This window comes from Prorops nasuta, unplaced genomic scaffold (assembly GCF_024137725.1).
Source record: "Prorops nasuta isolate Cenicafe-Biocafe unplaced genomic scaffold, Cenicafe_Pnas_1.2 PNAS00010, whole genome shotgun sequence".
Classification (NCBI taxonomy): domain Eukaryota; kingdom Metazoa; phylum Arthropoda; class Insecta; order Hymenoptera; family Bethylidae; genus Prorops; species Prorops nasuta.
Window position 1 is genome coordinate 7,191,779 of NW_027116807.1, and position 21,453 is coordinate 7,213,231.

Consider the following 21,453-nt stretch of genomic DNA (forward strand, 5'->3'; position numbering starts at 1 on the left):
AGGTGTGTAAAATTCAGTCTCTCCCTCCCATCCCGGTGTCGGTAAAATATTGGATCTGTTTTGCCGGCTGTTACCAGCAACAGATAATAGAATTAATTCAATTTCTCATCACTAAAGAGCGCTATTATATCCATATTTCTTTACAAGAAATAAACCAACCAAGCAAGCACACTGACAATCAAAATTTTGATTTTCGCCTATTCACGCTGCAAAACTCTGTAAATTAGCAGTTTTTATCTCAACTTAAAATATAATTCTCGTTTAAACTATTAATAATGAGCTCCATTGGTACTGGGGTAAGTACTAATATATAAAGATGTATTATTTATCATTTACTGTAATTTAAATACCTCAAATTTACTAACATAACCTCTTTAACAATTTTAGTATGATCTATCGGCATCCCAATTTTCGCCCGACGGTCGTGTTTTTCAAGTGGAATATGCACACAAAGCTGTAGAAAATGGAGGGTAAGATGTCACAGACATTAGCAAATATTTAACACTTTGTACATATATAATTTGTTAAATTTTTGTATGAGAGAAAGCTAGCATAGTTGAATGAAAAGTTGCTGTTTTATTACAGGACTGTTATTGGTTTGAGAGGAAAGGATGGCGTGGTGTTTGCTGTTGAAAAACTGGTTACATCTAAACTTTACGAAGCTGGAGCAAATAAGAGAATATTCAATATAGACCAACATGTGGGAATGGCTGTCTCTGGACTAATTTCAGACGCTAGACAAATTGCAGAGACTGCAAGGTCAGAGGCAGCAAGCTATAAGTCTCAATACGGAGTTGGAATCCCATTGAAATATTTAAACGAACGAGTTTCCATGTACATGCATGCGTACACGCTCTACTCCGCAGTAAGACCTTACGGCTGTTCTGTAATTCTGGGAGCCTACGAAGGGGACAAATCTGCCATGTATATGATTGATCCATCTGGCGTATCCTATGGATATTATGGATGTGCAGTTGGTAAATAAATAATTAATCCATAACATTAGAAAATGCAAGTAAGACGTTATATTGAGAAATGAAATTTCTTTCAGGTAAAGCAAAGCAATCAGCCAAAACGGAGATAGAAAAATTGAAATTATCCGAAATGACTTGCAAGGAATTGGTGAAGGAAGCAGCGCGCATAATTTATCTAGTGCACGACGAATTGAAAGACAAACAATTCGAGCTCGAGATGAGCTGGGTGGGTGCTCACACCAAAGGTAAACACGAGCGTGTGCCGCAGGAGATCAAAACGGAAGCTGAGAATAAAGCTAGGCAAGCGATGGCAGAGGATTCCGACAGTGATACGGAGGATATGTAGATTTTAACATAGCGTTTAATATAATAAAATTTTACTCTTAAGTAAATATTTTCTATCTTACGAAATCGATTAATTAAAAGAACCATGTCCGTGCTGGAAGATCATCGCATTTTTTACACAAGCAATTAAAACACACAAACGAGAGTTCTTATGATTGAAAAAAGAATGGATGGATTACGAAATAAAGTTTTGTTATGAAAGTAACAGATGGCATTCGTTTTTAATAGATGATCCGACAAACGAGAAATCCCACAGGTTTTTCCTCTGCTACACGTCCGGGATTAACGGTAAAAAGTTCAATTATACTGAAACAGAATATGTAACGTCTTTTGTTTAATTAATTCTAGCTTGAACTTTTTTCATCAAACTTGGCGGAACAATTAATTTTTAATCCTCGACTAACGAGTATGATCTCTACACCAAACCATTAATAGGATTAAACGATCCTTTTATGCACATGTATCTCACACCCTGAGCCATCCTTCCATCAAAACGTCGAGATGTAACAAAAAATCCATTAGCTCCAACGTCACCTCTGCCATAAAACTAAAAATGTAGTAACATTATTTAAAGAGAAAATCGATAAAAGGATAAAGAGAACCGAGTTATACATGCATCAACTTATCAAATACTAGCTGAAGAAAAAAGTTAAAATTTGCATCTGGATGAAAATTTTAATGGATTTCAGCTCAGCTTTTTTCTATAAACAATTTGATCATCGTTAGTCTGTTTGCACAGTGTAAATAATTTTAAAAGCAAATCCGTTAAGAGACTGCGCGTCATTCGCGCATGTCGCTTCTCGTCAGGGCTGCATTCATCTGTATATAAGGGTAGCTGGAGTTTGAAAAGTCCGCACTAGTTTTGATTAACCGTTTAGTTGCACATGGGGAACAATGAGAGTTGCGACGAGAAATTCTCATCGGGCCTTAAATATTGTAACTAGGTACGGAAGAGCTTATACTGAAATAGATGAATAAAAAACGAGATGAATATTTTTCATCGTGAGAAATCGAGTTTGCTAGGACGCGAAGAGGTATAAAAATCGAGTGGACTGAGAAATTGGTGAATGGTCGAGGAAGAGAAGTAGTTGACGAGTTTGACAGTGAAATCGAGAGGGAAAAAGTGAGAGAGACTATTACTGGACCAAAACACGAAGAAATTTTTTTGGAATGCCTTGGCAGTCACGTGAAAATGGGATTCAATCAAACGTGAGTATAATCCAACAGCTTGCTTATATACCGATCGAAGACTGTATAATGATTTGGAAACTTGAGATGTTTGATTTGACCAATAAAAGATGTGTAATTTATGTATATATATATATGTGTGTGTGTGTGTGTATAGAATCTTGACAAGCTCGACAGTAAATGCTACACTGGAGATAAATGTAGCTGAGGATTTGGAGGATCGAATAAATCCTGCGGTCTACGTGGCTGCTGCCTTTACCCTGGGGATCATCGGTTTCTTCGGATTCACTCTGAATCTTCTCGTCGCTGTTATTATAATAAGCGACCCGCAAGCTCTGTGGACTCCAGTCAATATTATTCTTCTCAATATGGTGGTAAGAATAACCTTGAATATATATGTATATATTTATATATATATATATGTATATTGATGTCATTGAAATTATAAAAGCTGTACGATAGTAAAATTGTTCCTGTTAAAAAATGAAGAAACAATTACTTGCGTTACTGACAGATGAATGATTTTTACAATAGTTTAATAAATACTTTGCAATTTTTGGGATAGTTTGCTCAGTTATTGGGTTCTCCATTAAAGAAACTCGCTCGATACTTTTTGATGAAAAAGCGTAGAGTTCCGTGTCAAATTAGAGTTGGGACATTGTTGAGTTTAATTAGGAGTTAATTTAATAAATGTGTATTCATATAATGTAGGAATGGTAAAAGTTTCATTAATAAAATTGTTTTTCAGCTGTTGAGATAAAAAAAAGAGAGTAGGAGGAAATGAAGAAATATTTGTACGTAGGATACATTGTGTTAAAAAATATCGGAAACGATTTAACGAAGATGGTGCATTGTTCAGGATCGTTTATACTTGTTAGGTACTCGATAAAATAGATTTTACTCGACAGTTTTTGGTGAAAGGGGCAGAAAAGCGTGTTTTAAATTGAACGTTGCTGATATTAAAAAGGAGAAAAAAAATTAATTAGGAAACCAATGCGTGTTGTTATATATTTATATCATGGAATTGACGAAAGCTCCATTAATAAAATTATTGTTCTCATTAAAAAAAAAAAAAAAAAAATAGAAAGTGAAAGAACAATGACAGACACGATACATTATTAAATGATATCGGAAACAGTTTAAAGGAAACTGTGCATTGTTCAGGGTGGATCTTAATTGTTGGATTCTCAATAAAATAGATTCGCTGGACACTTTGTGTTAAAAAAAGTGATAAGACTGGATATTAAATTAAAGTTTAGAAATTATTGAGCTTAAGAAGAAGCGATTAATTAGGAGCCAATTTTCAATGTATATATAATCAAAGCAATAAAAGTTTCATTGGTAAAATTATTATCCCCTTTAAAAAAAATAGAAAGCAAAGAAATAGTGACAGACACGATACATTATTTAATAATATCGGAAACAGTTTTGAAGGAAACTGTGCATTGTTCAGGGTGGATCTTAAATGCTGGATTCTCTCGATGAAATAGATTCGCTGGACACTTTGTGTGAAAAAAGCAAAAAGACTGCATGATTATTAAATTAAAGCGTAGAAATTATTGAGATTTTAAGAAGCTATTAATTAGGAGCCAAATTAATCCTTTTTTACCTGATTTTGTTCTATCAGGGTTAAAAAAATGTTAATGGTTTTATTTTATATGTAACCTATAAATATGAATATTATATATCTTTTATAACTTTTCCAAAACTATGTTTACCTCTTAGCAAACAACAATAGTAATTTCATCCACTTGGTTTGGTCCGAATAACACGCGTTTAAAATGTTTTGCACATTTTTTTATTCAGTGTCCTTCCCAAAGGACACTATATAGCAACGAGTTAACGTATATATACAATATAAAAAATCAAATTTTCATTAATACATAAAATCGTTATCCCTATAAAAAAAAATAAAAACCAAAGAAACACTGACAGATACGAAAAATGATTAAACAATATCGGAAACAGTTTACCGGAGACTGCATTGTTCAGAGTGTCTCTTAATCGTTGGATACTCGATAAAATAGATTCGCTGGACACTTTATATTAAAAGAATGAAAAGAGCGTGTGTTAAGTTGAACGTTGCTGAGATTAAGAAGAAGGGGAAGGGATTAATTAGAAGGCCAATAAAGGGCTGTTATTCATTAGAGGATGCGCTCGTTACAGCAGGCTAAAGAAGATAAGTTTTCTCTAGCGAGTGCTAGGTAGGATGGAGCGGAGAGCATTGCTGAAGAGCTGCAGGGAGGACCATGCAGCCGCCAATCTTTTATTAAGAAACGCATCTCTTTTGTTGGAGACCCACTCCAAAGGGACTCGAGAGAATCTACAAGCTTGTCCTAAAGTCTTTTTTCCAGTCATCCAAACCTTTTCTCTGCACTTCCCGCCCCCTTCTCACCACTCATCTTTCTCCTGCACTCAACAAGTAAGCTCTTTTACTTGGCCGACAAAGAGATCAAAGCTTTGCTTGTATTTGAGAGTTTACTGGATCTCTCTGTCTATCTCACACACACACATATTTTTCCCTCTCACAGAGTGTCCACTTTTGTTTCTTCTAAACTCGTGGCAAAAAAAACGACGTGGTTCCTCTTACTAATTTTCCACACAAACCTAACCTACAATTTGGTGGAATATCAGTCTTGTGCATAGACTGAAATCTGGTTGTTTGGAATCGTTTAGGAAAATCAATAGCTATATCCATATACAAGTAAGCTGGTTTTATCCTTTAGTGGGATAATTGTATTTCACCGAGGTACAGAACTTACAAAAGTTTGTAATAAAGTTTTCCTCCGTTAGGAACAATCTCTCGCGCTACTAGCAGTTGCCCCCCCCCCCCCTCTTTCACCTTCTTGTTAAAAATTGACAGGAAAGTTGTAATTAGTGCTGATCTTATATCGCAATAATGTTCGGTGAAAAAGACAGTTTTTACGTTTTAATGAAAACTTTGATTAACTCAGATGGAAATAAAAAAATATTTTGCACTCTAGATTGGCGATTTTTTAGTGGCTGCCATTGGAAACCCACTGGCAATGGCATCAGCAATCACAGGTGGATGGTACTGGGATCACGAAATTTGCTTGTGGTATGGATTTGATTATTTACATTTTGAGGTATTAAACGGGATTAGCAGGTCGAAAAAACATCAAATTTAAACCATTTTTTTTTCAGTTGTTTTATTGAATATTTATATTTTTTTTATTTTCTGGTGCATGTATTAGTTGTTGAAAAAGAGTTTTTTAGCAGTTATTTTTCTTCGGTGTCTTTTTTATGAATATCGCACGTAGAGGCGTATAAAAAATTCTCGATGGCGGACAGATAAACTTAGCTTCGGTAGGTTCGAAAATGAAAAACCTCTTGGCGTTTTAAAGTAGAAATATAATGATAATGCAATTCATCAATGTTAGCGAAAAATTTCAAAAATTAAAACGAAAAACGAAAAAAATTTTAAATGTACGAAAATACTATATTTTTCAATTAATTTTACCAAATAGAATTTATTAGAAATATTTGTTGGTTCAAATGTGGTGAGTTGCCCTAAAACTCATGCAAACGAGTAAAATGAAAAAATTTTTTTGGAAATTAGACGGATAATTTCGGAGATTAACCGTCCGCCAGTCGAAAATCTGTCATTTCCAGAAAAACACGTTAAAAGTTAATTTTATAATTTCCTTCGGAATAATTTGTTGGAAATGATTTAGTATTGATTACCAACCATTCTTGGCATGATTTTTCACGATATAAGCCCGAAAGAAGAAAATCAAAAACAAAAATTTAATCCTGACTATAAGATATAATACCGAGGCTTCGAAAAGTAAACTTTCTTATTTTTTGTCCAGCTGTACTGCTTTTTATACCAATTGCATGAATTTCTTTATTTATTTAGCAAAGACATACGGAAGTTTAAAAAATTAAGCTACTTTGCTTTTGTTTTACTTTTTTTTTCTTTATGTTTCTAATTTTTTCGTTTGCATAGAAAATTAAACAGAATTGTAATAATGAAGCTGCTTTGAATTTATTGAATTTTTCTCTTTTTTTTTTTTGTTTATCGTATGACCTTGTTTATTTGCATAAAAAGATATGCAGAAGTTAAAAAAAATTAGCACCTTATATAGCTTCCTTTAATTATACTGTTTTTCTGCTTATTCAAACAGTCAGTTAATTTACATCCAATGACACGCAAAATAATTAAAAAATCAAGCTCCCTCAGTTTTTCATAAAAACTCTCATGTATTTTCCTCCTACCTCAATATTTTTATTTAACAATCTCCGATTGATCCTTCAGACTTGCCTCGGGCCATCGTCGAGTCATTGAAACTTTAGTTTTCAACGTTTGGATACTCGTTAGGAAGCAATCGTGTAACGAAAGTAAAATAATGTACATTGGTATCTGTATAAAATAATTAAATCAGTGAAGAAGAGTAAAAAATGCAGTAGAAGCAACGATATATACCTGCAGTTAAATAAAACCTTCGAAGTATATAAGAAAAGAGATAAAATGGAGGAACGCGATGCTGCACTAGAAAGAGTTATAAAAAGACTAGCTCGCTCTTTGTGTATTGCAAGATAAATCTGATCCTCGGTACCCAGTTAGTTTTCAACTTTGCCTTATCTGTTTGTTTATGCTCTCACATTTATATATATAGCCTTATACAAGATTTTCATGGTATAAATCGAAGTCTATTCGATTAGAATTATCGTAAAAATAAAACTTTTATTATTTCAAAAAAAAAAAAAAAAAAAAAAAAGATAATTCAGTAATAAAAAGGTGGAAATGATTTTATCGTGGGTTTTACAAAGTTTTCATTAATTTTCAATATTCTTCGTGGAACCTGCAAGTGGTTTGATTTCCCCGAGGAGCCTTCCATGTGACTTCCCGAACCTTTTCAATTCAATATAAGCCAGGACATCCTATGTACTCTGAAACCCTTGCTCGTTCCTTTTTCAGGCCTCCTCTTAATTTCTGCAGAAAAATCGTGTTACAATGTACACTCTCTCTCTCTCTCGTGTGTGTGTGTGTGTGTGTGTGTGTGTATAGGCAGGTCGATCGGTCGCAATTCCAAAGCGATTGCATCGGTCGCAATTATAAAATGAAAAAGGTTCGTTTTTTAAGAGAAGTTTCTTTCTTTTTTCTTGCCATCTTTTATGCGTGAAAGGTACGCCTGGTTTATGAGCACTCTTGGCCTGGCAAGTATCTGCAATTTGACTGTTATGGCCGTGGAACGATGGCTCCTGGTCACAAGACCCATGAAAGCACTATCCTTGAGGTAACGTTTACCAATCATTTATTTCTCGATTTATCTTTCTCCACGCTGAATAAAAAATTAGTGTAAATCCAACAAAAAAGTGCATTAAATTGATGAATTTCACCTGTAAAACTGCCTCTCGGTGAACCTATAATCATTGAAAGCTTGAGTAATCGGTCGTTAAACGAACGAAAGGATTTTCTATTTTTATGGTGAATTTTACACATCGTTCGGTTGCATATAAATATTATATATTGACAATTATAAATTCGTTTAAATACATAAACGTATTGCACTGGTTGTCCCACCAAATGTGTTTGATACAATGTTTTTTTTTATGCAACGTTTACCCTAATTAATTATTTTTCGATTGATCTTTCGCCACGCTGAATAAAAAATTAGTGTAGATTTAACAAAAAAGTAAATTAAATTGATGAATTTCACCAGTAAAACTGTTTCGGTGAACCTATAATCATTGAAAATTTGAGTAATGGGTTGTTAAACGAACGAAAGCATTTTCTATTTTAATGGTAAATTTTACACATCGTTCGGTTCTATATAAATATTATATTTGGCAATTACAAATTAGTTCAATATATAATCGTGTTTAATACAATGAATTTCTTTGATAAAATCTTAAATTTAAAATTTTTTCAAACATTTTTTTTTTTATTTAACGTTTACCAATCATTTATTTCTTCATTGACCTTTCTCCACGCCGAATAAAAGATTAGTAGAAATCCAACAAAAAAGTGCATCAAATTGATGAATTTCACCACTAAAACTGCATCGGTGAGCCTATAATCATTGAAAACTTGAGAAATCGATTGTTAAACGAACGGCTGCATTTTTTATTTTCATGGTAAATTTTACACACCGTTCGATTGTATTTGAATATTATATATTGACAATTATAAATTCGTTTAATATGTACACGTATTACATTCGTTGTTCCATCAAACGGGTTTAGTACGATGATCTTCTTTGGTAAAATGTCCAATTTAAAATATTTTCAACGATTTTTTTTATGTAACGTTTATTCCAATGATTTATTTCTCGATTTATCTTTCTCCACGTTAAACAAGAAATTAGTGTAAATGCTACGAAAAAGTGCATTAAAATGATGAATTTCACCACTAAAACTGCATTGGTGGACCTATAATCATTGAAAGTTAAGTAATCGGTTATTAAACGAACGACTGCATTTTCTATTTTCATGGTGAATTTTACACATTGTTCGATTGTATATAGATATTATATATTGACAATTATAATCTTGTTTAATTAGTAAACGTATTACATTTGTCGTTCCATCAAACGGGTTCAGTACGATGATTTTCTTTGGCAAAATGTTCAATTTAAAATATTTTCAACAATTTTTGTTACGCAATGTTTATCTGAATGATCTATTTCTCGATTTATCTTTCTTCACATTAAACAAAAAAGTAGTATAAATGCTACGAAAAAGTGCATTAAATTGATGAATTTCACCACTAAAACTGTGTCGGTGAACCTATAATCATTGGAAGCTTGAGTAATCGGTCATTAAAAGAACGACTGCATTTTCTATTTTTATGGTGAATTTTACACATCGTTCAGTTGTATGCAAATATTATTGACAATTATAAATTCATTTAAATACATAAACGTATTACATTCATCGTTCCATTAAACGTGTTTAATATAATGATTTTTTTTTTGCATAATTCACAATTTAAAATATTTTCAAACATTATCCTTGTAACATTTACCATTTTTCTATTTCTTGATTGATGTTACTGCAAAATGAAAAAAAAAATATGTAAATGCAACAAAAAGTGCATCGAATCGATGATTTTCATAATTAAAATTGCGACTGTGAACGTATTCATTGATAAACTGAGTAATTGGTTTTATTAAAAGAACAACCTACATTTTCTATTTTTACGAAGAATATTACACATCATTCAATTATATGCAAAAGTTTCCTGGTAGCAAAATTGGTCATTTTGACGTCACTGGGGCTAATTTTACTAGAAATTATTGATCGTAACAATATCGTGCAAAAGAATGTATTACATTCATCATTACATCAAACGATTCAATACAATCATTTTTTTGCCATTATGCTAAATTAACAAAATTTTCAAGCGCTATTAGTCATTGTTTAATGAAAACAAAACTGTAATACCAATGAACGTAAGAATTTGTCAAGATTGATCATTATGACATCACTGGGGCTAATTTTACAAGGAAATATTGATTGTTGCAATATCGTCCAAAAGAATGTATTACATTCATCATTACGTCAAAACGATTGAATACAATAATTTTTGTCACGATGCTGAATTAACAAAATTTTCAAACGCCATTAGTCATTGTTTAATGAAAACAAAGCTATAATACCAATATGAACGTGAGAATTTGTCAAGATTGATCATTATGACGTCACTAGGTCTAATTTTACTAGGAATTATTTATCGTTACAATATCGTTCAAAAGAATGTATTACATTCATCATTACATCAAACGATCGAATACAATAATTTTTGTCACGATGCTCAATTGAAAAAATTTTTCAAACGTCATTAGTCATTGTTTAATGAAAATAAAATTATGATACCAATGAACGTGATAATTTGTCAACGAACAAAGCTTCGTTACACTGATTAAATCATCACAGTAATTAGAAACTTTAATCAATTGTCCTTGATAATTAATATCACGATCAAAATACTCGATTCTCTGCATTTGTATACTTATTCTTGAAAATGTTCAATTCATTTCTCACCTTTGTCGCATTAACATAATTTTTATTAAACAACGTTACAAGGAAAAAAAGTTTACAAAAATAAAATTCCATTACATTCATAAAAAAAAGTCCAATTATCACACGTTTACAATGAATACAATGATCAATATTTGCTTTGGGGTATTCGGACGATTTCCCGAAACGTCGTGAATGAATTCCAAGCCTTTGTTATTTGTTTACATTTTTTCAAACAGTTTCTTAATCCCTACCGATGAATAGAGGTCGGTTAGCGGTCACGTAGGAAAATAAGTCTTATTTTGGCGTATTCTTGGCAAGGCGCAGCAAGGATTTGCGCAAAAAGCTGATAAATATTTCGGCTTGGCGAGAAATTGCGAAAGAAAGCGCGCGTTAAGCGAATAGCAATTTGCGATCGGGCAAGAATTATTTGTATCGCGCGCGAGTTGAGAAAACAGCGTGAACGCTTCTGAAAGATAAAAGAGTGGCGATGATCGATGTAGAAGTGGACGGTCGTTTTGTTCGTTGGTTTCACGATCGATTAGCAAAAGTTAACGGGGCCCGATATATGCGAGTGAAGATAGGCACGGTTCGACCAATGGAAAAACAAGCGTGTCTTTCAAAACAATTTTAATGTATTCTCGCGTGCTGCAAGAGACGCTAAGAAGCATTCTCGCGATTGCTCGTAAATATATACCACGTATACATATATATATAAATTCTGATATCGCAGAAACACTGCGCAATCCCCTTAACTCTCGTGTAAAATTGAGTAAAACAGTCCTCCATGGGTGTCTCTAGGTCTTTCACAATTTCAAATGGCTTTTCCATATCTGATTGAGAAAATTTTACTTTATATATATATATATATGTATATGTATGTGGCTGATGAACGATTAATATTGATCAGTGAGGAGATAAAAAGTGAAAGTGGAATGAAGAATTTTAAAGGCACGCAGGTTGCCTGGCACTATCCGTTTGGTTGTACGCCCTCTGTTTGTCCTTGCCACCCCTCTTGGGCTGGGGTAGCTACGGACCGGAAGCTGGCAACGTGTCCTGCAGCGTATCCTGGGAGGTCCACGATCCTGCCACCAACAGCGATAGCTATATAGCTTTCCTATTCGTTTTTGGTCTCGTGATTCCCGTCATCGTCATCAGCGCCAGTTACGCCTCCATCCTGAGGACCCTGAAGAAGGTCAAGAAGCGCGCAGGTAAATTATCTCAGTCAAGGCCAACTGTTAAAATGTCAATTTCATGTGTGTGTATATATATATATATATATATAATACTGTTTCTATTTACTATATGCATGTACAACTTCCTCAAGTATAGCCAAGAGTCGTAAAATCTTTTCAACGAGGATTTATGCCGATCTTTATTCAGGCAAACTTTAAATTTCAATTTTCTCTCGTCCTCCTGCATGGCCATTATCACATTTTTCCCTCCTTAAACAGAGATAATTGAATTCAACGCGTTTGTTATTGCAAGACTAAATCAATAAATCTGGACGGGCATTCCAAGTATCATAATGCGTTATAAAGCATTGAACAAACAAATCTCGATGTAGGTAGTAGTGGTAGTGTGCTGTGCAAGCAGTGGCCTATTCAGGGCTTTTGGCATAATTATAAAAGCTTTAATTACAGTGACAATATTTGCTTACGTCGAATACAAAAATATGTTTGACTGTAAATATTTGACCGTAGCGTATCGGACAAGTTTTTATTGTTGTTTTTATTATTGTTATCATCTTTGTTTTGGAATTATAATATTAAGGGAGAACCAAGTGTGAAAGTGATGAATTTTCATGGAGGTTTGGTAACAGTGGTTCTCCATTTATTGTTTTTCTTGTAATTATTTAAAAGCTTTAATTACAGTGATATTATTTGTTTGGAGTAATATAATATATGTTTTTATATAACTCTTGGGTGCAGCAGATCTGGAAACATTTATTGTTTTTGTTTTTGTTCGTTTTATTATTCAGGTTGAAAGATAAGGAGACTGGTGAAAGTAACCAAAATAGTGGCACTGATGAACATCCTACTGTTTATATTAGTCATTATTATTGTTGTTATAACTAGTGATTATTATTTTGTAATTCAGGTTCGGAGAAAATGAGAGGCTCAAAAGGGTCAAAATCAGCAATATTGAAAAACATCCCACAGATTATTATTAATGTTATTGACTACTATTTTTTATTTAGGCTCAAAGAAAAGAGGAGACTCAAAATTAGCTACACTGATAAACACCCCACTGCTTAAGACTAATTATTATTATTATTGTTATCGAGGTTCGAGGGGTAGAAGAGAGGCGAAAGTGACGAAAATGGTGGCACTGATGATCATCGCATTCCTGGTCGCCTGGTCACCGTACGCCACACTGGCTCTGGCAGCACAGTATTTTCACGTGAGTAAAAAATGTTATAAGACAAACTAAGCTCACTCAGAGCAAGAAATTTACCGAACGTTACAGATGAAAGCATCGCCAGCCGTAGCAATTTTACCAGCGCTACTGGCAAAATCCTCGATCTGCTACAATCCAGTGATCTACGCCGGGTTGAACGCCCAGTTCCCTCGATCGCTGAAGAAACGCTTCGGGATTCGCGAGAGTACTAGAAGAGGACAAAACCTGGAGAACACGACCACCAACATGACGCTTTTCCGCACGGAGAAGACCACGAACGATTGATCGTCGACGCTCGCAAAACTGCAAATTCAATCAGCGGATTCATGTGTATTTCTATTTCCAGCAAATGAGCAAATTTAACACTGACCTACTTCCCTATAATTACTGCGAGTTTACTTTATTATCTCTACCTCGTCCAAAATCACCCATCCAACTCTCGCCGCATTTTCGAGAAGAGAATCGAGCGAGTGGTGCCTTTCAGTCAATTGCAAATTTTGCCACGTGCGATGCCGTACAGCTCCCAGTTTGTTCTTTCGCAGTCGAGCCACGCACCGCGTTTCTGCTAACTATATATATATATATATATATATATATACTATATAGCGACTCGCAATCTTCTTTGCATTCCCATCCCGGCCTCGTTACGCCATCGCAGGAGTGAAATCAATGAGGAAAATTTTGTGCACCAATTTTCCTCCTTTTAAACTTGCTTGATGAAACGCAAAGCTACTGACGTTAAATATTCTCTACTGTGCAGTACATGTATATACAGGGTCCACCGGTTGAAACGCCCTGGAGCAAACGTGCAACTACACGTTTATCACCGTAACTATATTGTAGCTATTAAATTTTTGGATAAAACGTTTCGAAAAGATTTTATGTAAAATTGTAACATTTCTTATAGTTATGGAGACACGCGTCTTTTTCTATCTACGCTTTGGGGCATTTTAACAGGTGGACCCTGTATATGTACAGGTTCCGACTGTTGAAATGCCCCAAAGCGTAGCACTTCCGCCTAAGAATTTTCCGAACGCTAGTAGTAAAAGGTTTCGAAAATCTCTTACGCAAAAATTGAATATCTCTCATAATTACAGAGATACGCGTCTTTTTCCATTCGTGCTCTGGGGCGTTACAACCGTCGGATCCTGTACGTATACAGAACGTTTTAATTTATCCGGGCCACTTTCCAGCAAGCGATTTACATGGATCGAAAACCGGTATGCGTTGATGTGCACGGTCCCGAAATATAATGATATTTTCTGAAGACGGTTAGAGAGTCGCTGAGCTCGCGAGCGAGGCGTTCGATGAATTTGAAATGTAATTGTCGAGTCGATCGTTGCTTGTAAATTTGGGGATCTGATCGAAACATTCGATTTCCTGTAAGAGCAAGGAGAAAGTTGTTAGGCGAGAATTTAGCCACTCGAGGGAACTGCGCAAATTTCAAATCTCTTTATTCCTCGCGAGGAGAGGCGGCCTGGCGCGGCGCGGAGACCGAGAAGAGCTCGGGTCATTTTACGCACGATCGACAGCGATCAATTCGATAAATAGACCGTGTCACTTACCAAGGCACGAAAGAAATGCTTTTTCCAAAATTTTTATCTATGTATACATATACGTGTGCGGAATATAAACTTTCGTCTTTCTCATTCTTAAAATCTGCGAATGTTATCCTTCGGGCACACGTATCAGTAGTGTTCTTTTTATACTGGATTCATGCTTATATATATGTATATATACGCGTATACACGTGAATTAATCTGCAGACGGAATTGCGAAAACAGCTGATCGCGCAAGCAGAATACTATACTGATTCGCTGGAGTGTTCTATACACATATATATATATATATGTTTAGGAAAATGAGAAAATCTGGTGTAGAATCGTATACAGGGGCGAATTTCTAAAGTGGTACGCTCGGATGACCGGCTATAATGCAGCCAGGAAATAAGCTTCTTCCCTGAGCTGATAAGAATCGCTTATCCTGATACGCGAATAGGAGGCAAAAGAGCATGCGAGAACCAGCTCACCGTGAAAAAAAAACATCCAACTCGATAAAATGTCAAAGAGAACACTATTGGAATGTTCCGGGCACGTTGCTAAATTTATGCACCTCTCTTCTACCTTCGTTATTTTAAGCTTCTCAATTAAACATATATATATATATATATATATATATATACAGATATATTACGTATAATTCGTCTCGTGATGCAGAGTGGCAAATCAACAAGGTGGAAAGGGCATTTTTACAAACGCTATTCCATGATATATGGTATAGGGAAATAAACGGTGAAATTAACTCGTGGCCAAACATTACGGCATGCAACTATAAATAAATACATCGAATATCGTACATTAACGAATTCATTAAGTAAGAACTAGCGAGATTTCGCAATCGTATAGGGGAAATCGGAATTATAAACACGCCGCGCAACACGACGTCGATTAGATTATACAATTTTTAGTAGAAAAAAAAACAGAAGTTAGGAAAATTGATCAAAACAAATAACGGAAAAAAGTGTCCGGGCAAAGTTGGCCAGAAGAGGAATATTTTAGAAAGTGGCGCGAACAAACGACATTGTGTGCGACCCCGGGAAGAATTCGCCTGACTAAAGTTCCGAAGTGAACGATCGTCAGGAATTTCGAATGGTTCGATCAAACATTTGAAATTCTCCGGGAAAAGAGGGTAGAAGAGTTGGAACATAGTTTGAATGTTTAAATAATATTATTTTCTTTAATAATCCTTTGCGTCGAGATTTTATCATTCGAGAAGATATTTTTCTTCAGGGTTTCTTAATAATCATAATTTTGTTGGAATTTTATTTAAATTTCATAAGTATACGAGACGAAGAGTGGGGGATTGATCAAGAGAATCCTCGATGATCCAGGAAGCAATTTCGAAAGGTTATGGAGAATCTGAAGAAAAAAAAGGATTCGTGGGGAATCCAGGATCCTCGTAGGGTGGTAAAAGTGGTGGGTGGGGAGAGTGGAACTCTCTCCGAACTCTCGGTCGATCGTTAATACAGTCGTTGATCGGCGTAACTTTCACGATCGGGATCGGCGTGATTCGCGAGTCCCGCGCACCGGAAATGCTTGAAAACTCTTCGGCTTCCTCGTGAATTTGCCAGCTCCCCATTACGAGTTTTACCGAAGAAGATGAAAGAGTTCGCCGCGGTGTTGTCGAATAACAGCGAAAATAGTGAATAATCGTATATATATATATATATATATAAACTGAGAAATATACGCGTTAAGAGCAATCTCGAAGTGTATAGAAAGTTACGCACTTATTTACGCAGGTATATTCGCCAATTAGCGAGAACCATTCACGGTTATATCGGCGGTATGAAACGTTAACGACGCGTATAAGCAAGCAGGAACGAAAATTAAGTTACGTGCATTCGATATAACACGTGTTTGCTCGCTCGATCGTTCCTTTCAAGATTTGCAAACTCGTCGCTATATATATATATATATATATAGTGCATGTTATATTCCGGAGGAAACTCGTGCCTTAAATTGATAAATTTCGTATACATATATGTATGTGTGTGTGCTCCAGTTCGCCTTGTACCAAAAAACGAGACGCAAGAGTGAGTTTCGGCGAGGAATGAAATTGTCAATTGGTTCTTCAGCATTGCAGAAGGAGAAGCCGCGAGCGCTGTTGTTGGTCAGTGAAAGTCGAGATCGAGCGGGGAGATCACTGGCGATCCAGGAAAAACTTTATTCGAGATCGAGGAAAATTCTCTCCTCCTTCGACTAAATTTATCCGATAAGACTCATCGCTTTCCCGAATACCACTCGAGTTTTCATCTCGGGCGAGAAAACTTTGTCGAAATCTAAATCTAATATCGATGAGGCGTCGAGGAACACTCGATCAGTTACACTCTTGGCTTCCTCGCTTTGGTTTCACGAAGAAATTGATTATTCGTGGTCGAGGGAATCGATGCTCGAAAAATCTTAAGAGTGCGAAATTTTTTGTGGAATTAGAAGGTTTTGGTACGCGCGAAAAGGACGTTGTTTTTTTGGCGAATGACAGTGGCCGCCATAAATCAGGCATCAGTGTGGAATATTGGCGCGTGTACCCAGGTTGCCTATACGTGTGTACGTGAGTGTGTCATTAGTGAAAGTTTGGTGTGGTGGCCAGTGGTGGAAGTTGGAGAGGAGAGGTATACGAGTGCGAGTCCGTCAGTGAATCGGCTTTGCCTGACGAGGATAGCCGCGGAGATCCCGAAGACCTCGGGAAAACTCGATATTTGTTCGGTGCTCGAGCGAGGATCGACCACACAAATGGCGCTTGTCAATATGCATTATACGCACTTGGAAAAATAAAAGTAAAAAAAAGTCGAGAAGAAAAAAGATTCTAATAAACACGTGGTGTCACGTTTAACGAGCCGCTTGGTCCCCGTCGCACATATATATATATATATATATATATATAGTCACACGTAATAATAAGGAAGACCTCGGGATAATTCGTGAGACTGCGTCGAGCCGTTGAAAAATGAGTCGACTCGCTTGAACCGATAAATCTTGCCTCCTCTGGCAAAAAGCTGGATTTCCATGACAATGGGACGAGCACTGGGATTTTGGACGAAACGCGTTAGTTAATCGTCCTCGCGCTTTATATTTCGAGCGAAGACGCCACGAGGCATACAGTGAGCCGACGGTCGACGGTCGAGAATCAACAAGTTCTGCCTTGCGTCTACTCATTCGTCTTACGAGTTGCAAAAATGCATTCTTAACGATCGCACCTTAGATTTTCAACAAGTAAGTGATATTCGAGTGACGATATAAGGATTACGCAATATCGTATTATAGTTATATATATATATGAGAGAGAGAGAGAGAGAGTGGAAAGTAATCGATAGGGAAAGGGGAAGTGATATTTCGCGGTCGTCGAGAAAGTTTTTAGTTTTTCGTGTGGTATACATATATATACTAATGGATTATTTCTTTATGTTTCTCGAAATGTAGTTTAGTAGTTTTGGGAGAGAGAGAGAGAGGAATAAGGAAGAGAGGAGAGAGGGAACAGGGTGCGAGGAACAAGAAGAAGATTGGAAAATGAAAGGAAGGCCGGTGGGTTTGTCGAGAGCAACGATATGGCTGGCGTTGTTGTTTGCGGAAGTGAATTCGTATAATGTTTTGCTGGCGACCATGGGCGGCACGAAATCGCACACTGTACCGTTCGTTGCCCTTGGAACGGCTTTGAGAGCACGAGGACACAACGTTACCCTGTTCAGTGCTTTCTCCGGACCCGCCGCCAACAACGGCATCACCGAGTTCGTCCCGTCTATTTTGGAGGTGAGTTCCTTCTTATGGATCCCGATCCAGGTCGAGGGTATAGTCGTGTGGGTTATATCCGTCGCACAACGTACCAAACACGATGCAATTTCTGTACAACCGTAGGCTTACGTTGGAAATTATACATCGGAATGGGACCTGGTGGGATCGAGATTCCGGGACGAACTTCCGTTGTCGCCGTGGGACGCCATGAGATACGGCTGGGAAGCTTGCGAGGCTCTCCTGCGAGATGAGAGCTCGGTCGCTGGATTGAGGAGACCGGAGAATTACGAGCTGGGGAGGTGGGACGTCGCAGTCCTTGATGGAGCTTATCCCGAGTGCCTCCTGGGGATTCTCCATGGACAGGATATTCCCACCATAATGCTCAATACGGTAGGAGAATATAACTCTATTATGATAAACTTTATGCTATCATATAAAATCTTGCGGAGAGATAGAGTAGTATCTCGGGTGGCTAGTAATTTAAAAAATGACATTGGAGACACTACTGTATCTTTTACGCCGATGCGTACTCCTATATTTATCGATTCACTCGTTAAAAATAACCACTTATCCGGTTAACAATGTTTCACAGGTGGCCTTGTATTCGGGCTCGACCTCGAGACAAGGGAACCCAGCGCCGTGGTCGTTGACGCCGTATTTTGGCAAAGCAATCACGCAGGACATGAATTTCTTTCAAAGAGTCATTAACGTCGCCTGCTTAATCACTTTGGAAGTTATGTATTGGACAATGGTCTCTGGATTCCTTCAACCTACGCTACGAAAATATCTCGGTGAGTTAGACCACCCCGAAATATTTCGATAATCACGTGGAGAAGCTTTCACTGAGAGCCACGTCCTTGCCCCTCCTTAAGTTCGTTAAGCTTAACGCGAATGCTCTTAACGAGGCCTCATAATTGATATTTAATGCTCCTCGCAGTTTAGCGAAATTCCAGAAGCTTTTTGAAGCCTCGTTATACACTTGTTATATATGTATAATTGTGCTTTCTTCGTGCGTGCTTCAGGGCATGAGATTCCGGATGTGAGAAGTTTGACAGCAGAAGTGCCTCTGACGCTGCAAAATAGTCACTATAGCGTTGCTGATTCCGTTCCATACATGGCAAACGTGGTTAGCGTTGCTTGTCTGCATTGCAGACCTGCCATGCAACTCAGTCCTGATTTGGAGAGTTTTCTCCAGAGAGGTGAGGTATCCTGCAAAAGATGAAAATTTTGTGAGAGAAAAATTGGTAAAAATTGCGCAGGTTTCATATTCGTCTCGATGGGCTCGTCGGTACGAGCTTCTGGAATGCCCGAGGCGCTTCGCCAAATTTTCGTCACGGCATTCTCAACGCTTCCGTACAACGTCGTGTGGAAGTGGGAAGGAGGTAAGATGAAAGATTTGCCGACGAACGTGAGAACCGCTGCTTGGTGGCCCCAGCAAGAATTGCTCGGACATCCGAAACTCATGGCATTTGTCTCGCACGGAGGACTCTTGTCTCTGCACGAAGCTGCCTATCATGGATCACCCACTCTGGTACTTCCGGTTTTCTGCGATCATGACGGAAATGCAGCTCAAGCCGGTAAGATTCGCGATATATCGCTTGCTCACTCGCGATTGGCTCGTTACGAGACGACGCACCCGATGCACACACGTGTTTAGAACTTACCCACGCCGACCATCGTAAATCGAACGAAGAAACTGGTTAGTTATGTCAGACTTGATTTCCCGCGAAATAAGTCGCGTAATCCACCAGAAAGAAAGCAGTCTCCGTAAATTATACAGAGACGAGAATCTCACGTTTTTCAAGATCTGTAATTGCGCCGTTTCGAGCAGTGAAAATGTTCTTGGCAAATAATGCGACATAACCCCACCACGCCATTGAGACTCGAGTCGAATAATCTGCGAGTATGGCCTTTCAGCAGAAGCGAGATCCATTACAGACTTTCACAAAAACCTCGGAACGTCATCATTAAGAGAAGAAAGAGAAGAGAGGTTAGAGTTAAATTCGAGAGACGAAAGAAGGAAATGCTTCTTTACCGTACGGGAGCAAAAACTCGGTCAAGTTGAGTTCCACTGTTGGGGGTAGTCTCACTGAAAGAGCCCCAGCATAAAAGCCGCGCACCTGCACGCTCTCATAATTCGGAAGCCATCTTTTTAGTCCAGCAATATTCGATATGAATATTCCTTCCTTCCTCCTTTTTATTCTCACCAATGTAGATAAAACCTACCTAATACTTTTGCAGAGAAAATGGGCTACGCTCTTCTCATGGATTTAGCGAAAATATCGATCAGCAGTTTCAGGGAAGGCATTCTGCAAGTAGCATCTCCGAGGAATAATCCGTACAGAATAGCGGCGTTAAAGAGAAGTGCCTTGTTGCGAGATTATCCAATTGGTCCGCGGGAATTGGCCACATGGTGGGTCGAACACGTAGCCAAATATGGAGGAGGAGACCACTTGAAAAGCACCGCGAGGTACTCAAAATTTCACTCACACTTTGACCAATTTATTGCCACAAAATTTATCCCCCATCGCTTGCCAACAAACAATCCTTTTAATACACCTAGTAAAAGTTTGATTTTCTTCTTAACGCTGACCTGCTAATTCCTTTCAGACACATGGGCGTGATGCATTATTACTCGCTTGACGTGGCAGCATTTTGCATCATAACTATTCTAAGTCTATTTTACGGGCTTAGAAAATTATACTGGAAAACGCTGAGCAAACAGCGTGCCAAAAGGAAGATAGACTAGTTGTACCATTCTTTTAGGATAGCCATGAAGTTTCTCGTATAGTATATATGCATATTATATATAAATATAAATATTTATTAAACGTCTCTGTAAAGCTGTAAATTTAGCGATGAAAATAATTAAAAAGAAACTCAGACAAAAAAATGTTAATGTACCCATCTCTTCCTTTCTCCTCTCTTCTCTTGTCGTCAGTGTGGTTTGCGGTTTCTGGCGGAAATAACCGTTTGTTGACAGTGCTGAGCTCCTGTAGCCTCTGTAGGGCGACACCACAAGTCGCATCGGTAAGTTAGGAAAGCACTAGCTGTTGGTAAAACAGGAGACTCAGTGACGAGAGAAGCGGGACAATAAAGAATTCGAAATCTCGAGAAATTGAAAATCAGGAGATTGAGAAACTCGGGAAAGAATCCGTTCTGAATCTGGAGAGAACGGACAAGTACGTGCTGATTCTTCGTCACAAGATAATTGAAAGTATTTTGTACCGAAGGAGGCAATGCGCACGGTAAATTGTCACGTTCAATAGCTT

The 21,453-nt window shown here is 37.2% G+C and overlaps 3 protein-coding genes across 4 annotated transcripts; all 3 read left to right on the forward strand.

Annotated features, from left to right (window-relative positions):
- The first annotated feature begins 159 nt into the window (after nt 1-159).
- On the forward strand, nt 160-1,524 carry Prosalpha7 (proteasome alpha7 subunit). Its single transcript, XM_066732567.1, has 4 exons — nt 160-296; nt 388-470; nt 586-977; nt 1,052-1,524. The coding sequence occupies exons 1-4, from the start codon at nt 276-278 to the stop codon at nt 1,318-1,320; spliced, it is 765 nt and encodes a 254-aa protein (XP_066588664.1). The 5' UTR covers nt 160-275; the 3' UTR covers nt 1,321-1,524.
- A 672-nt stretch (nt 1,525-2,196) lies between these two features.
- On the forward strand, nt 2,197-13,271 carry LOC136776637 (rhodopsin-like). Of its 2 annotated transcripts, XM_066732325.1 has the most exons (7): nt 2,197-2,528; nt 2,665-2,881; nt 5,492-5,586; nt 7,658-7,768; nt 11,445-11,704; nt 12,781-12,896; nt 12,963-13,271. In XM_066732325.1, exons 1-7 carry the CDS (start codon nt 2,512-2,514, stop codon nt 13,176-13,178), a joined length of 1,032 nt encoding a protein of 343 aa, XP_066588422.1. In that variant the 5' UTR covers nt 2,197-2,511; the 3' UTR covers nt 13,179-13,271. The 2 variants fall into 2 exon arrangements, with proteins under 2 accessions (XP_066588422.1, XP_066588423.1); XM_066732326.1 differs by lacking the exon at nt 7,658-7,768.
- A 1,916-nt stretch (nt 13,272-15,187) lies between these two features.
- Nucleotides 15,188-21,059, forward strand: Ugt50B3 (UDP-glycosyltransferase family 50 member B3). The gene is made up of 8 exons (XM_066732320.1): nt 15,188-16,565; nt 17,873-18,199; nt 18,305-18,571; nt 18,774-18,972; nt 19,204-19,380; nt 19,441-19,758; nt 20,423-20,651; nt 20,792-21,059. Exons 1-8 carry the CDS (start codon nt 16,437-16,439, stop codon nt 20,928-20,930), a joined length of 1,785 nt encoding a protein of 594 aa, XP_066588417.1. The 5' UTR covers nt 15,188-16,436; the 3' UTR covers nt 20,931-21,059.
- The last annotated feature ends 394 nt before the right edge of the window (nt 21,060-21,453 follow it).

What these genes read in the sequence shown, in the direction of transcription:
- LOC136776637 (XM_066732325.1), top strand. An exon ending in ATGAAAGCACTATCCTTGAG is followed by an intron (nt 7,769 to 11,444) that starts GTAACGTTTACC and finishes AGAATTTTAAAG; the next exon opens with GCACGCAGGTTGCCTGGCAC. An exon ending in GAAGGTCAAGAAGCGCGCAG is followed by an intron (nt 11,705 to 12,780) that starts GTAAATTATCTC and finishes ATTGTTATCGAG; the next exon opens with GTTCGAGGGGTAGAAGAGAG.
- Ugt50B3 (XM_066732320.1), top strand. Translation starts at nt 16,437, where the DNA reads ATGTATGTGTGTGTGCTCCAGTTCGCCTTGTACCAAAAAACGAGACGC. An exon ending in CCACCATAATGCTCAATACG is followed by an intron (nt 18,572 to 18,773) that starts GTAGGAGAATAT and finishes AATGTTTCACAG; the next exon opens with GTGGCCTTGTATTCGGGCTC. An exon ending in GGAGAGTTTTCTCCAGAGAG is followed by an intron (nt 19,381 to 19,440) that starts GTGAGGTATCCT and finishes AAAATTGCGCAG; the next exon opens with GTTTCATATTCGTCTCGATG.
- Prosalpha7 (XM_066732567.1), top strand. Translation starts at nt 276, where the DNA reads ATGAGCTCCATTGGTACTGGG. An exon ending in TGAGCTCCATTGGTACTGGG is followed by an intron (nt 297 to 387) that starts GTAAGTACTAAT and finishes TAACAATTTTAG; the next exon opens with TATGATCTATCGGCATCCCA. An exon ending in AAAGCTGTAGAAAATGGAGG is followed by an intron (nt 471 to 585) that starts GTAAGATGTCAC and finishes GTTTTATTACAG; the next exon opens with GACTGTTATTGGTTTGAGAG.